This window comes from Rhipicephalus microplus, chromosome 1 (genome assembly GCF_043290135.1).
Source record: "Rhipicephalus microplus isolate Deutch F79 chromosome 1, USDA_Rmic, whole genome shotgun sequence".
NCBI classification, from domain to species: Eukaryota; Metazoa; Arthropoda; class Arachnida; order Ixodida; family Ixodidae; genus Rhipicephalus; species Rhipicephalus microplus.
Genome location: NC_134700.1, coordinates 212,033,790 through 212,049,770, shown reverse-complemented (window position 1 = coordinate 212,049,770; position 15,981 = coordinate 212,033,790). Strand labels below are relative to the sequence as shown.

Below are 15,981 nucleotides of genomic sequence, written 5' to 3'. Positions count from 1 at the left end.
TTCACATAAGTGAAAACTTCTGTTTTTCTAGAACTAAAGTGAAATTTTCCAGGTTATCTGTTTATCCACCCTGTAGTATGTATTGTGTGTATGTATATATATATATATATATATATATATATATATATATATATATAGGTATGGGATATGGCACAACGGGAGCGTTGTCAACAAGGATAAATATATTTATTTCCCAACAGTTTCGGGAGGGGACCTCCCTTCATCAGGGGATGAGTTCCAACACACCGTTGTTGCTATGCGGGGCGCTGGTGTCCCCCCCTCCGACAGAAGACGGTGCTGCAGCTGGCTCTTCTGGCGAGGAGACCAGCTCTCATCCCCTGATGAAGGGAGGTCCCCTCCCGAAACTGTTGGGAAATAAATATATTTATCCTTGTTGACAACGCTCCCGTTGTGCCATATCCCATACCTTCACGAAGACTAACTGGCCCATTGAATTATTACTCCCACTATATATATATACATATATATATATATATATATATATATATATATATATATATATATATATATATATTACACAAATAGACTGACTGGAGGAAACAAACGGTTAAACAGCAGTACATCAACATGTGCCTACAAGACCTGTTTATTTCCTTGACAGAGGAATGGTTTTTTAAAAATTGACTTTGCAAAGGTTACACAAGCACCATTGAAGATGTACCTAAAAATTTTGCCACATAAAAGAACTGATATTTTGTTTTCATCTTTCCTACCCATGTTTTCTATGACTTGCAAGTGTTTGGTTTTTGTCAATGTTCTTTCCAAATTCATATACTTTTGAGAGTTCCATTCTAATTAACCACATAAGTTTCTCTTTGAATAAAATTTATCTGAACACAATGCATATGTGTCTTGTGTTCAGTTACATAATCACGACTGAGAAGAGCAACTCAATTCGGCCACCTCATAATGCCAAACAAGTGAGTGAAAAAACCAAGAGAGATACAAAGGTTGCCTCCCTTGAATGAAGATTGAAAGCAACAGTTAGGCTTAGACAACCTTCACACAGAGCCAACACACCCAAGCTGCTTTTCACACCGTGCGATTAGCGACAAACTCTACAACGTTTTACTCTCTAATTTTAAGCTTACCCTCAAGGCGATGTTAGCTGCATTGTTTGCTGCAACACGAGACATATAATTACAGGCTCTTCATAATCGACCAGATTCAGCTTCGGTTTGACAGAGCTCCAAGAACAACAAGTTGCCAAGTGCAACTATTGCTTCCTAGCGTGTGCAGCTCTTGACCACGTCAACACAGAGAAGTGTGACGCACTTTCGCACGGTGCATGAAGAAGTCCTCTCGAATAGGAAACGGTACTGCAGTGTCGCCAAACACAAAGCTTGCAATGCATGCGTCGCAATGGAAGAGGAAGTGGGACTATGACATCACAACTCTATAGGTTGCAGCGTGGTGACGTGAGGGAAGTAGGGAGGTCACCGTCGATTAACTTTCGAGGGTGTCACACAAAATTTGCGGGTGCCTTCACAAATTCCGGGAAGTCCCATTCAACTTGCTTCAATTTGTTTCTTTCAGTGGAACTAACAACTACCGACATGCCAAAGCTCAGCTACAAAGAGAGATTTTTCATTTAGCTCACTCACCATACCATACCTCCACTACTCAAGTGCGTAGTCGTGTTGGGAGCACGCAGCCAAGAAAGCCTGTCGCCAATGAAACTCCTACACTGTTGCACAGCCTGTCGTACGGCTCAAGAAATGCCATGCACCATGATAAAAGCACTTGACGTGCGTTCAAACATCATTTTACCACCGCCCTTTTTGGTATTGCTTTTACCTTGAACACAATGAAAATGTATGTAGGGCTGCACAAGCTGAGATGGTGTCAATCATAAATTGATCACAGACATTATCATGCAAAAATAATTTGATACATGTCATAAGTACAAACCATTTAATAAAGCTGGAGCTTCTCTTTACCTTCAACTGGAGGTGCCTTTGCAGAGCTTCAAGCATTCAATTTTTTTTATTATAGATACTAAAAATCTCACTACAGAAAGAGCAGAATATCCCTTAATGATGCAATAATTTTATTTTGCACAATAGGTGTCCAGCAAAAGTACAGCTAGCAGAATCCTTGTTATATTTACTAGACAATACCAGTGCTTTCAATATTCCCACTTCATACGAGAAACCATTCTACTCCTTTATAGCAAACAATGAAACAGCTCACTTAACTTAACAGCCTGACCTCAGAACATGTTAGACTAATCACTGTTACAAAAAGTAAGTACCTATCATCCATTACTTATTCTCCACCTGTTTTACTCTTTTTAACTCTTTTGCTGCTGCACCTATTCAAATCATTCAATTTGAATGATGCATTCTCAAGTTTAAATTCCTGCGCGCTCCTGAATTTTTCGGGCACCTAACACCATCTATGAAAGACAGTGGGAATCGCAGAACGTGAGCCGTGATGTTTTGTTTGTTTGTTTTTTTGGGGAAGTTTTTCGCTCGATGATAATGTCGTCGTTTATCCATGCGGAGGGTCCTAAAAGACGACGCGTTTCTCGCAAATAGAGTGCATTAACAACAGATATTGAGGATCGAATCAGCTGCGGTGAGTCTGAAGAAGTTGACACATCAAATTTCAGCCCCGATGACGAGGATGCGTCAAGCCGCGAAATTCAGCGAGTGAGTGCCGGCTGCGTGTACTCACAGCGATTTCACTGATTTTGAGGGCCTTAACGTTGAACGGACATGATTGCTGGCCGGCATTTGTCAACCATGTGCAGTCTCTCTTGAGACGAAACCCGGAGGTCGAAGTCAGAGGTGCACTCCAGAGTAACTCACGGCGCTTCTTCCAGGCAGTCGATTTCATCCAGCCGTTTTTCACTGCACAGCTGACCAGCATGATCTGCGGCTACGCCAACAAATATGCCTGAATAGATGTTTTAGAAAGGCGGACATACGTGGGAGGAGGCGGTTCGTGCAGAAACTTCACTCCAGATGAAGTGCATTGGAATCCACATTTACATGAAAATCGTTGAGTTACTTCGTCTTCATCTCTACTGGAATAGCTCGGAGTCATTTTCAGGCTCGGTTTCTTTGAATATCATGCGCAAAAGCTGTTTTTGTTCATTCCTTCCCTTTCTAAGTGTTACAGACTCTGAGCGGCCCCGTCTGCAATGGCAAGCTGCACAGGATAATCCCATCTATGATAGCACCCCTACTAACTTTCTCTTTTTGTAGAAAGAACAGTTTTTTAGCAATATTTCTTGAAACTTGTACAACCTTTTTGCAACATAAGAAGCTACAAATTGTATATTTTGAATTATTTCTAACCTCATTAATTTTTAAGCTGTTCCTTTTTAAATGTCGACTGTAGAATCACTCTAAAAATTTTTCATTTTAAGCATTTTTTATATAATATATAAAATAAATATATATTCTACATTTATGTCATTGAACAGACCATTCTTTTAGCTACAGTTTCGTACCAGATAATGTAAATAAGGCATTACCTAGCCACAAAAAAAATTTTTTTACACCTAGTAAAAATGACGCCTTTTCCCATGGTAGCGAGAGAGTTAAGAGACTATTGGAAAGAAAGCTGGAGAGCCAAATGAGATTTGCATACAGTTACATTTCCGTGCTACTACTAACCCTTGATTCTATAACATAGCGCATATGCAAAAACTTAAAACCTCAAGATACAAATTTAAAAGGGAGTCCTGCTACACTTTTCGAACTAATCATCAAATGATTTTTCTACCAGAGTTCATTGCATCATGAATCATTGCTGCGAAAAATTTTTTAATGCTGTGAGCCCTAGGCCACTGGTCAACTGAAGCCTTCAGATTACATGGAGTCAAGAACAACATCTTCACTGCTGCTTATCCTGGCTCAACTGCCAGCTGTCCTGCCAGAACAATGCGCGCCCCTGGGCCTGAGCATGCCCAGGACACCTGTCCTTGTGCGCTCAAACTATTTGCTCTCACAATCTGTAACATAGAAGCAGAATTATGGTGGTTTGAAGCACAATTGAATCGCTTTCTTTTCTTTCATCTTGACAAGCATGCTACACAGAGGGGATGACAAAAGAGTAAAAAGATAAGTTGGCTCGTGCTATGACCTTGAGCATGCTTTAGCGATCATCAAATAGCTTCCTCTTCATTAATGTAGTCTGGCCCTCCAGCTGTCCTGCCAGAACAATGCGCGCCCCTGGGCCTGAGCACGCCCAGGACACCTGTCCTTGTGCGCTCAAACTATTTGCTCTCACAATCTGTAACATAGAAGCAGAATTATGGTGGTTTGAAGCACAATTGAATCGCTTTCTTTTCTTTCATCTTGACAAGCATGCTACACAGAGGGGATGACAAAAGAGTAAAAAGATAAGTTGGCTCGTGCTATGACCTTGAGCATGCTTTAGCGATCATCAAATAGCTTCCTCTTCATTAATGTAGTCTGGCCCTTCAATAATGTAATTTGCCAAAGGAATCTGGCCCTTCAATAATGTAATTTGCCAAGGGAAGTTTTTAGCTGTCTGAAATGTAATTAAGTTCACTGCCTCTGGCAGGTCTGCAATATTTGGCCCTCATGTTCCCAGGAGCCTTGACTACTGACCAGCAGCATTTTGCGACTATGTTCAAAGAGGATCACGAGGCCCCTTTAAGTGTGGCAAGCTTAAAAACAATGCCAACAAATTTATGGGCCCCATAAAAACCATATCTTTTAGAGAATGCAGTAACAGAACAGCAAGCACCCCTGCAAAATATTATACTCTGAATACCAGCCGACATACAGCAAAACGCTCATGAAGGACGGCCAATATTAAGGGGCCCTACCACACTTTTCAGCGTGGTCAGAAAACGCTGCGAATTGGCAGTCGAGGCTCCCGAGAAAATGCAAGCCAAATATTAGGGTGCAGCATGTAGCCAGGAATTCACAACAAATTCTCAGCTAAAAATTGCTTTCTCTTTTCTGAACATGAAATATGCTCAAAAATCACCCATCACAGCCACTGTATGAGCCATTGGCTGATTTGAGCAGGGTGCGCTCAGTTATCGCACCTGCCACAACTTGTCCACGGTTGCACAATCGCAATGATAAGCCACACATTCAAAGAAAAACAAAAATATATAGAGAAAAAGTGATCACGGACATGCGGCAGGCACGTTTTCCTTTCTCCATGCAATCTCTCCCTGCTTAGCTTCCAGCCCTTTCGTCGGGACGAGAGAAGAGAATGGAACTGCAGCGTGCAACTAATCTTTGTAACTCCACTCATACCGGACAAATTCTAAAAGTTTTTGTGACGGTGAATTCGTGAGACAATAGACTCCTTTAGTGAATCCATTCTATAACGACTTGAAAAAGTGCTGCAACTTTAACAGCAAAATTAAAATAATAATCACAATACCGCTTGCAGGGCATAACGCGTGACCCAATGCGTGGCGCATGAGCAAATGCGTGCAGCATGTTGAATAATATTTGAGGCAATGTGTCGGACTTAGTGACATCAACCTACCACGTGGTGCATGCATGCATTGTCACACCCAGTTTCTCTTCAAAGGGCGGATTGGACAAAAGAAAATTGGACATTACAAACAGTGCAGATTTGCAAGGTTCTTTAGATAGTGTATACTACTTATTAATATTTGAAGTAATTTTGTAGTGGGCCTTTTATTGAAAGTATTGTAGGTGCATTCTTTATCTGCTGGAGTGATGCTCAAGTTATCGGTAGTTTAATCAACGAGTATTCATTTGTGGTGTTTAACGTCCCAAAACCACCATATGATTATGAGAGACGCCGTAGTGGAGGGTTCCGCAAATTTCGACCACCTGTGGCTTTTTAACGTGCACTCAAATCTGAGCACACGGACCTACAACATTTCTGCTTCCATCGGAAATGCAGCTGCCACAGCCGAGATTCGATCCCGCGACATGCGGGTCAGCAGCAGAGTACCTTAGCCACTAGACCACCGCGGCGGGGCTAATCAACAAGTAAAGAATCTACTAATTGTCATAACACTTCTGGTCTCAGATAAGCTTTTCACAAACTGCTATGACAGGAAATTGAAGTGAGATAGTCATATCGTTTTTCTTTATTTGACACTGGATTTCGATGTTAAATGCAATTTGCTCACTTGTCTGCGCTGTTAAGTTTGGCCTGGAAATGCGTCTGGGCAGACGCTTTTGTGCGAAAGCCGATCCACTGGAGAGGCTCTTAATCCCTTCGGCGCCCAGTCTGACCGTCGCCGTCGAAGATTTGAGCAATTATCCAGACCAGGCGGCGGGCAGAGGCGAGTTCCCGTCCTTCAAGTGCGGACTCTTTTGTCGTCCCGTCAAGCAGCAGCGTGACTGATGGCCTCGTCGACTCGTCGGGCGACAGGAGGGCAGGCGTGGCCGGCGCCGGAGCTGACAAGAGGAGCGGCGCTCCCTTTTGATCCCCAATCACCAAGCCGACCGGCCGACTGCCTATGCTCGTCAGGCATTGTACGTGCTAGCCGGAGGACGAGACGCCAAGACACCGTTAACCATTCGAGAGAGGCCAACAAAGACAGCATCTTCCTGGAGGAGACCGACGGCCATCGCAAATCACCCCGCTAATTGAGCGAACAAAATCGGCGGACCCTTTGAAGTATGCTGCCAGGATCGTGGGAACTCTCGAGTAGCGGCACACACACGACGCGGAAGAGCCCTGCTGGCGCCACCACAGTGCAGTGTTCACGTGGACCGTGCATGCTAGCCCCCCTCACCTGTGTGTGCGTGATTGGTGTTCGACTCGGAGAGGAGGAGCCCGACAGCGCATAAAACGACGCGGCAGAGTGCTGGACGTCGCTCTGAACTATGTAGTGTTCAACCACCACGCTCGTGGTTTGTAAAACCACTATCCCTTCTTTTCTGTAAATATGTGTAAATAATGTCATAAACCCATGTTTTGTTTTCGTATCCTCTTGTCAGCGTTCAGTTCCTCCACCCCGATGCCATCAGCGAACGACCAGCTTCCTCCTTCGTCAACTCTTACAGCGCCCATACAAGTTCAAGAGCTATGATGCATACGGTAGATCACTTGACCACACTGAAATTCTTGAAATGTGTTTTCCAAAACCCTAAAAGCGCAAGAGCTTCGCTTCACTGCAATTACCCCTGCATTGTTTATACATGGATTGCAGGTGACGTCATTTCCGGCCGGCAAGGTGAGCGAACGCCACGCTTGTCAAGACTGAGCCAGGTCAGGCTGCGCATGCAGCTTACCGCTGCGTGGGAGTTTGTCGGCATCATTCTTGCGATATGGCAAAAAGAAACGTGCATCCATTTTGCCCGTTGTACTTCGAAGAGCTTGTGGGACCAACTCGTGTACGTTACTGAGCGAAAATTGAAATGTGTGATGGCATCAATGCGTACGAATTGCGCATCGGTAAGGATGCTATACCGAACGTCGATCTGCTAACTTCTGTGACACATGGTGACATCGTGAACTAGGGGCGTTTTCGACAAGTCACGTGACGCTGCAACAAATGAAGGTCTCCAAGTAGACGGACGACCACAACTATTTCGCCAGTGGCTGGGTGAGAAACATAACAGCAAAGCAGCTTCCATCACAGCATGTTGTCGTTCTAATCGAGGATAGTTACAATGCTCTTGCTCGTTTTAAGTAAAACATGGGCTTCGACGGAATTTTGTAGCGAGGAATGCAAACCCGAGTTGCATCGTAGTGGGAGAAGTTTTGGTGTTGTTTGGGAGAGACTAATGCCCCTTTTGCACGCTTGTGCCGACGCCCTGGTTCAGACGTCACCACAGTTGTGCCCGTTTCAGTAGTGTTGTAATGCTTGGTTTATTTTCCTCTTGTGAGCTACGGTTTCAAGGGATCTACTTCTGATGGTTCACCCCGCTCTGGTTTCGCGCCTATGGCAAGCAATTCGAGCGATGTTCCCAATTCCGTGGGCGTGTGCCCGCTGCGACTGCATCAAGCGTGTTCGTCTGTCACTTTTTAGAGCAGTGCAAACGTGCTGATGACGCGGCAGTAGTCAGGTCATAACTACCGTAGCCCAGCAACAAGTAGGCTTGGTGCCCAGTCGCGGTTCATGTCATCCATTAAATTCTAGGGTTAAAAGAAGACACGTTCATATATGTTCAATTGTTAGCCTCATTTAACAACACGAGATGCGGCTATTCAAGTAGAAAAGGTCGGCTCACATCACTGTGAATCTAGGTGACATTCTAGAGAAAGCGATGCGATCACATAAGGAAATGTGACAAACTTGGATATAAGTTGGAAATAACCCCAACCTGTGATAAAGTGATGACTGCCGTCACAGATTGGGCTTAACGTCGCAAAACCGCTACATAATTATGAAAGAAGCCGTAATGGAGGGCTCCGGAAATTTGGATCATCTGGGGTCTTTTACTGTACACCTAAATCTAAGCACACGGGCCTCAAGCACTATTGCCTCTACCAAAAATGTGGCCGCCGTGGTCGGGATTCGATTCTGCGACTTGCGGGTCAGCAGGCAAGTGCCTTAGCCACTAGACCACCGTGGCAGGTATTATGCCGCATCGAAAAGTGTCACAAATAGTCATGGTGAAGCCGGTAGCGCGACCGAAGACCAGATTTTGCCGCAGCAAATATACGAACTGCAAATATGCGGACTACAAACGTGGCGATTTTCGGTCCTCTCGTTCCAAGATGTGACGTACATGCAACCAAAGTATAGTAAAGTAAAGGCACAACTAGCAATTTGAATGCCTGTCATTTTAGAAATATTTCAGCTGCTTTTGTCAAGCATAAGAAGACCAAGTAAGGAGGGAGTTAGGAGGCAATGGCGATGCAAGAAAGTACATGGCTGTATTAAAGGTAGACTCAGTTTTTTTTTTCATACTATCTATACTCTTTACTTTTTTATCTATATCTATACTTTTTTCATACTCTGATCATCTCTATCAAATGCATATCTAAAGAAACTGCAAGTCGCATAGTTTTTCTGAAACAATTTCTGGCATTAGTTTAGAGTTCCTGAATGATGCCTCTGAATGTGCGTTACCTTCTGTAACACCGACCTCACTTCATTTCCAAGCAGGTGATGAAGCAAGTACCTGAAAGCATGCCACATTGTGCAATGCCTACCTGGCTACATCTACAAGCAGGCAATGAAGCGACGGAGCTTCCCCCCTCTTTAACGAGATTGCTACAACGAACAACGATAAGGACTATCCATTTTTGTAAGCTCGAAGCGTAGTCTGATTTATTGCATTGCCAGTTTCTCATTTCTGATGCTAGCACAGGCAAACCATGTTTAAGTTACAGTAGGGCAGGTGGCCACTTCATTGTAGATATGAAACAAAGCGGCTACATGCTTTGGTTTCAAAACCACTTTTTCTTTTTAACAACGCTTAACAATGCAAGTTTCTAAGCAGACTGAAACCCCTGCCTGCTGCAGACTTCCGATGCAATCAGAACAAAATGACAATACCTTTGTACCTTGTCACATGAGAAACTTTATGGCATTTGTACTTAATGACATTTTAATTAAATGTGGTTACTTGTCTTTCACATGACATCTGTTGTCATTAAACAAATATGACTAATGTAACCAAATGAGTTTACTTGAATACGTTCTTGTTGCAAATGCATATTCTTGCCAAATATGACAAAAAGTAATTATAATTATTACTTTCTCATTTTGAAGTGTATTGCTTTATTTTATCTTTTCCAAATGATCTCACTTAATTTTTCAGAAAATTTTGGGTATCTTTATTACCAGCGACACTGTTAAAAGCGCTGCTGGCCATGCCAGACCACATGCTTAGTCTTTCCAAAGTGAAACCTGCGTACCACTAACGACCTCAATGCAACAGACAGACATCTGGTGCAAAATTTATAAAAACTTGATATATAGGAACAATTTTTTACATATTTTGCTACTTCTTCCTGTTAATTCCTATGTTTGCTGCATTGAGACTGCCGTTCTCTGCACATGACATTATAGTACGCTTTGTAGCAGCACAAAGCCCTTATAATGTCATGGGATGCATCAAATGTCATTTGACAAACAACATTAAGCCTTCTTAAAGGACAGGTGTAAAACAAACCTAAAATGTGCTAGCATTCCCCTTCAAGGAGCTCTTCATTAATGTGTTATCAAGAAAGGAGGGTTGTCTACAGAGAGAAGTTGTGCAAAACAGACTAGAACCTAGTGTTAACTGAACACATTACTAACAATTTTCTCAAACGTACACACAAACATCACAGGCTAATAACACACTATGTCTTACTCCGACCGGCTTGAAATGGGATGCGCAATTTTGGACTTCAGAGTGGACAACCACTGCTCATTTAACTTTCAACTCCACTGTGCTGCTTTTAGGTGCAAGCGACCACTTTGACAGAGGCACTAATACATTGCACAGGCTGACTGATGTACCTCATTCCAATAACCACAACAAAAATTGAAATTTCGTTCACCGAGAATTGATACAACCATAGCAGGTTCATGTTTTTTAGCCTGGGAGTGAACCAATTTTACACAAAAGTAGAACAGGTCGGTCTACAGAAATTACATTTTAAATTACACCAATTAATTACTAAGACAATGCATAAATAAACACTTCAATGGCTGATCTTTCTTTCAATAGAATACAGAGACCCTCGGAATAAAGTTCCGTAAATTTGACACATTTGTATACAGCCTATCGTAATACGTGCCTGAAGGAGATATTTGAAAGGCCCAACTCGCAAGCCTAGCAAATGGTGTAAATGGTCACTAGTACTCTTTGCAAGGACATATATCTCAAAATCCACAGGGATTACGAGAGATGCTCCAAGCTAACTTTAGAAAACCTGGAGTTATTTCAATAGTACTGAAAGCACCACCCAAAACTACTTTTGCGTCATGCCCAAACTGAAATGTGGCTGCCACTAGCTCGGATGAAACCTCGGCACCTGAGGTTTGATGGTAGCCGAGTCAGCTACCATGTGGATAAAATGCATTTTCAACCCATTTCAAACTGCTGCAGGATATATAAAAGCAGCACACTAAGGAAATAGACAAAAAAAAAAAAAACTACAAATTTCTTTTATCAGGAATTAATGCCCCCTTCCTATGTATGTTCAGTCCAGTAACAAAACCCCAGGGCTCTACACATACAATTGCTTCACAGTACCCTTGTGACATGCTTTACAGACATGGGCAGCTCTGCACTAATGATGGAAGAAAACAATCGCTGGAAAAAAAAAAAAAAAAAGGAAAGAGGCTCTGCTGCCATGATTCAACCGGCAAATCTGAAGCCTTTGATATACTGGAGCAAGTCTATAAGGGGCCCTGAAACACTCTTTTGAGTAACCATGGAATTAATTGACTGGAAAAGCGTATTACCTCGAACGCCGCAAAAATTTTAAGAATCCGCCCAGTACGAGCGGAGTTACAAAGATCTGTCACACGCTATAATCACATTCTCTATTCTCTCGTTCCGACGAAAGCTCTGGAAGCTGAGCAGGGAAGGATGGGAGGGAGGGGCAAACACAAAAAGTCACTCGTGTCTCGTGACCTTGAGCATTTTTTCTTTTGTACTTCGAATACGCGACTTTTTTACTGTGATCGCGTGCGCGTGGACAAATGACGGCCTCTCGTGGCGACCTCTGTAACAACAGAGCACGCCATGTTCAAATCAGCCAATGGCTGATAGATGGGCTTATTTTCCCTGATTTGTCGAGAGAAGGGAAAGGTATTTTTAGCTGACTTTGATCATTTATTGTGAATTTCAGGCCGCGTGCTGCGCTGCAACACTTGGCTCGCAAGTTGTCAGAAGCCTCTACTACCGATTGGCAGCGTTTTCCGACCATGCTCAAAAAGTGTGGCAGTGCCCCTTTAATCTGATGCCTGGAAAACTATGTACTATACCAGCTAGGAGCGACACACCGCAGTAGGTTTACAAAATGGATACCCACATATGTTTACTGCAGTTTAATAATGCTGATTTTACAGGAGACTTAAACACACCACCGCATTTGAAAAGGCAGGCTATCCTGCAGTGAAATCAATATTTATCCTGCAGTTGAAACACATTGAAGCGAACTAGGAAAATTCTTTTATATGACCAATAAAACAATGTTTAAAGGGCCGGTCAACAGGCTCCGACTTTTTTCACAACCCCCAAACAAGCTCGCGCATCTTTCCTATGCATGACCAACCTCCTTCCAAGCGCAGTGACGTCAAATCGACGATGCGACGCAGCCCGCAGCTCATCAATTGGTCTAAACCAGGTCTCAAAAACAGTAATGAAGTCAACGTTGTCGAGTTGATGTCACTGCACGAAGAAGGAGGCTGGTCAGGCATAGAAAAGATGCGTAAGCTTGCTTGGGGGGTGTACAGAAAGAAGTCAGAGCTTGTTTACTGGCCCTTTAAGCCTACACAACAACACTTAGGAAAAATAAAGAAAGTGAAGGCGGGAGGCCACAGCAGTGTTCAATACACAGTTATCAAAGTCCCCAACGCTTTACACATTGATGTTTCTAGTTTAATCAGGGAAAGTGTGATTCATATGTAAAGAGCGTGTGCACATAGACATTTGAACAGCTGCTATGCTGAAGAGAACTGCTTCAAGCATAGCATACTTACTGGATGGATATGGCTGTACCCTTTAGATCGGGCGGTGGCTAATGCCACCTAGCCGTAATACTTAAGTGATCAAAAACTAGACTTACCTTTTTTTTTTCCTTTAAACAGTGAAGTTAAGCAGTGGCACTTTGCAGTGAAGGATTTCATTTTCACTCGTACCTTGATTGTAGCCCCCAATCAGATAACCTCCTTCCAGTTATTTTTACCCGCTTAAGTCTATTTTGCCCTCCCTGTCTCTAAACCCCAGTGCTTTGAAAAGCTCCGCGCCATCATCCTGGACTAAAGGTTGGAGCCCTTTACAGAACATTATCAAGTGTTCAGCAGCTTCCTCCTCCTCTGTGACAGGAAGACAGCTCCACCAATCAAATTATTGGCTGTGGGGTCCTGGCAGAGCAATCCAAGTTCGGGAGCCCGCATGGCATATTATGCTAGATAAACATGTTCTACAGACATGGCACATTATGCTAGATAAACATGTTCTACAGATTATCTGCAGTATATAAAATCATGATACTAAACACCTTGAGCTGCTGAACTCGTGGTAGTGTTCTTCCAGATGCATGAAGTGTCATGCACACTTTAGTTTCAATGCTGCAAGATGAACAATAACAACTGATGAAATAAACTACTGCTACACCTGCAGCATAAGTCAGAACGAGTGACCATAAAAGTGTTTGATATTACACCACCTGTTTTACAGCACAGGTGAGTGTGGCCAAAGCTTAACACTCCTCGGTGGCATTCCTCAATGTTTTTTTGTCAAGATAACAAAGCTATGACGTCTGAAGTCGTTTAGTTGTTATAAACATTGAAGTGTTATGTAACGCTGAATGAAATAGTTTTACACGGTGTTATCCGCCCAGAAAACAAGAGATAGCACGGCATCTGCAGGCCAAAGAGAACTGGAATAAACTGTTGCTACGGGCACTCGTGGGTAGCCATAGGCTACTGTGTGTTTAGGTTTTTAAAATCACGTTTGCCGAGGCGCATAAACGTGCCGGAAATCTGGTCGCCTCAGCAGTTGGTGTGGTTATAGTGCGGTCGTTTAACCGCAATGTTCAGTCAATACTGGACAGGTCGTGCGCCACGGCACGAACGACGAGGAAGTCCTTCTGTGGTCACGCGCTGTGCAACGTAAAGCTACGCCCTGTGGCCCTCGCCGCCGAAATATTACGTCGTTACGTGAACAGAGGAAGCTCAATAAAGATAGTTCAATGGTACATACCTTACAGGACTTCTGCTCCGACTTCTCGAGTACGCGGAGGTCTTGCGCGAAGAGTACAGACTAGAGGAATTGTTCGGCGAGTAATTCCGCGACGGCCGATCTTTCTCGCGGGCGTCGCACGTCGGAGATTTGCGTCGCTTGGAGGCTCGGCTAGGCGGCGGGCTCGGTGAGCTCACCGGGCTCCGAGCGCTGCTCTTGTAGGCACGCGGATGATCGGGCGACAGAGACCGTTTGCGGCTCGAGCGGCTGCTGCTGCCATAACAGTCGCCGTGCGAGTCCGACACACCATAATAAGAGTCCAGCATTCCCGAAGATTCCCTGTAAGCACTCATATAAGTTCGGCTACTCGCGTAGTCCTTCATCACGTCTCGGTCGTAGTAGCCGCTCGACATCGTCGAATAGTCCCGCGATGAACGCGACGACGAAGGCGGCGGAGACGGTGGCCGTTCACTGTGGTTACGCCGACTCGAAGAGCGCGAGGAACTCTCCTTGGTATCGCTCGCCTTGTGTCGCGAAGGATGCCGCCGCTTGCTGCCGCTGTCGGACCGCTCGCTGGGCCGGTCGGAGACGTGCCGGCTGGAGGAAGAAGGCACCGGCAGCGGAGAGGTCGGGTACAGGTGTTCGACGGGCGCTTCATCCGAGAACAGCGACGAGTCCGAACTCACATCGTCGTACTCAACGAGAGGCTTAGTGGCGACCACGGCTCGTTCCGAGTCGCGCGCTGCGTGCTTACGTCGGTGCGACCGATGGCTTTTCTTGTGCTTTCGATGACTGCTGCCCTGGGACGGGGGGCGAGACTTGCTGCTGTTGCTCACGCGACGGCTCTCCTCAGGACTTCGTGCTTTCTCCTTCACCTTGGTGCGGGAACGCGTCGAACGCTCCTCGGATCCCCGCATTTTGGCTTGAGGTCGATGAGGGACGAGCCGTCGTCACGTATCCATGAACGGACGATCCGCTGGGGGCCTCTTCACAAAAGCGAGATTCACTGAAGGAATGGCGCGTCCACCATATTTGATTTGCGGAAACAAGGCCTAAACCGGCGACTGCGGTCTCATGGCGAAGCGAATACTTTGGCGCTCACACTGAGAGCTCAAATGGCAGTATTTGTACTGCTTAACTTAAATATTTAACTTGCATATGCAATAACGGTCGAACGAGCTGCCGCTGGTACAGCTCGCCAATCGAGACGGACCCTTCTCAAGCAAGGGGAAGGAGAATATTTTTTAATCTCGCAAGCCCTTTAATTCTGGGCGGGTGGACGTAATACGCACACCGTTCAATAGCTTTGATAGTGCAGGTATTTAATTTCGGAATATTTAACAAATCCTATGTATATTTTACGAGGATTGCGAAGGATGCTAAATCTCCTGAAGACCGCAATCGCTTCTAAGCTTCACGGAATTTGCAAGCCTATGCTGACGTCATATCTGTGTGCTTGGTGTGCATAATTTGCAAAAACCCGAAAGAAAAGGCGACGGGCAACAGCTTATTTACTATATTTATAAACTTCATGTATTTCATGTGTACTAAAATATTCTTTATTTTTGTTGATTAATTAAACAGTACTATTGGCGTAAAGGTGCATTTTTTTATTTTCAATGTTTTATGCTTTCTGTCACATTGTAGCCTAGCCGACAGGTCACGTGCTAACCAGCGGCAAATTTTAACCATGGCTTATGCTACGGTGAACTTGAAATTAATATACCCATAAGAATGCCCATAAATCTTTCTGCTTGGTATAAATAGGCATGATCCCCCAAAAATGCGCCGCTGAGGTCGTGGTTTCAGCCTTTTTACCTCCGCTAAATAGTCCAGAAAGGTGTAAACCATTCATAGACGGTTTCCTGGGCTGCTCTTAACAAGCGTGACCCCCCAAAAATGCTCTAGTGAAGCTCTGACGTCAGCCCTTGTCCCTCGTGTGCAGCCCAGCAAGGCGGCGTGCTTTCCTCACTGGACTGTGGACATGTGTGGCCTACCAAAGCGTCTTCGGCCTTAATGCGGTGCAACAGTCACGGAACGAAGTCCCCCTTCTCAACGGCGGTAAGACACAGCACAAGACACAGCACAAGAAGTGGCGCAGACGTTAGTGCTTTTTATCTTCCTTTCTCAAGCCTCTGCAGACTGCCACTGAACTCGTGTTCTTTGCGGCCATGTTTGT

General features: G+C 44.4%; 1 protein-coding gene across 7 annotated transcripts in view; it reads right to left on the bottom strand.

Moving 5' to 3' along the window:
• Positions 1–15,240, bottom strand: part of Cdk12 (Cyclin-dependent kinase 12) — a 103,074-nt gene extending 87,834 nt beyond the window's left edge. For 6 of the 7 annotated variants that reach the window (XM_075891215.1, XM_075891218.1, XM_075891216.1 and 3 more), the window contains exon 1: positions 13,824–15,239. In XM_075891215.1, the coding sequence (XP_075747330.1) occupies positions 13,824–14,719 (896 nt within the window). In that variant the 5' untranslated portion in view covers positions 14,720–15,239. Of the gene's footprint in view, positions 1–13,823 lie in introns of all 7 variants that reach the window. The other variant, XM_075891214.1, reaches the window with a different exon arrangement.
• Positions 15,241–15,981: the final 741 nt, after the last annotated feature.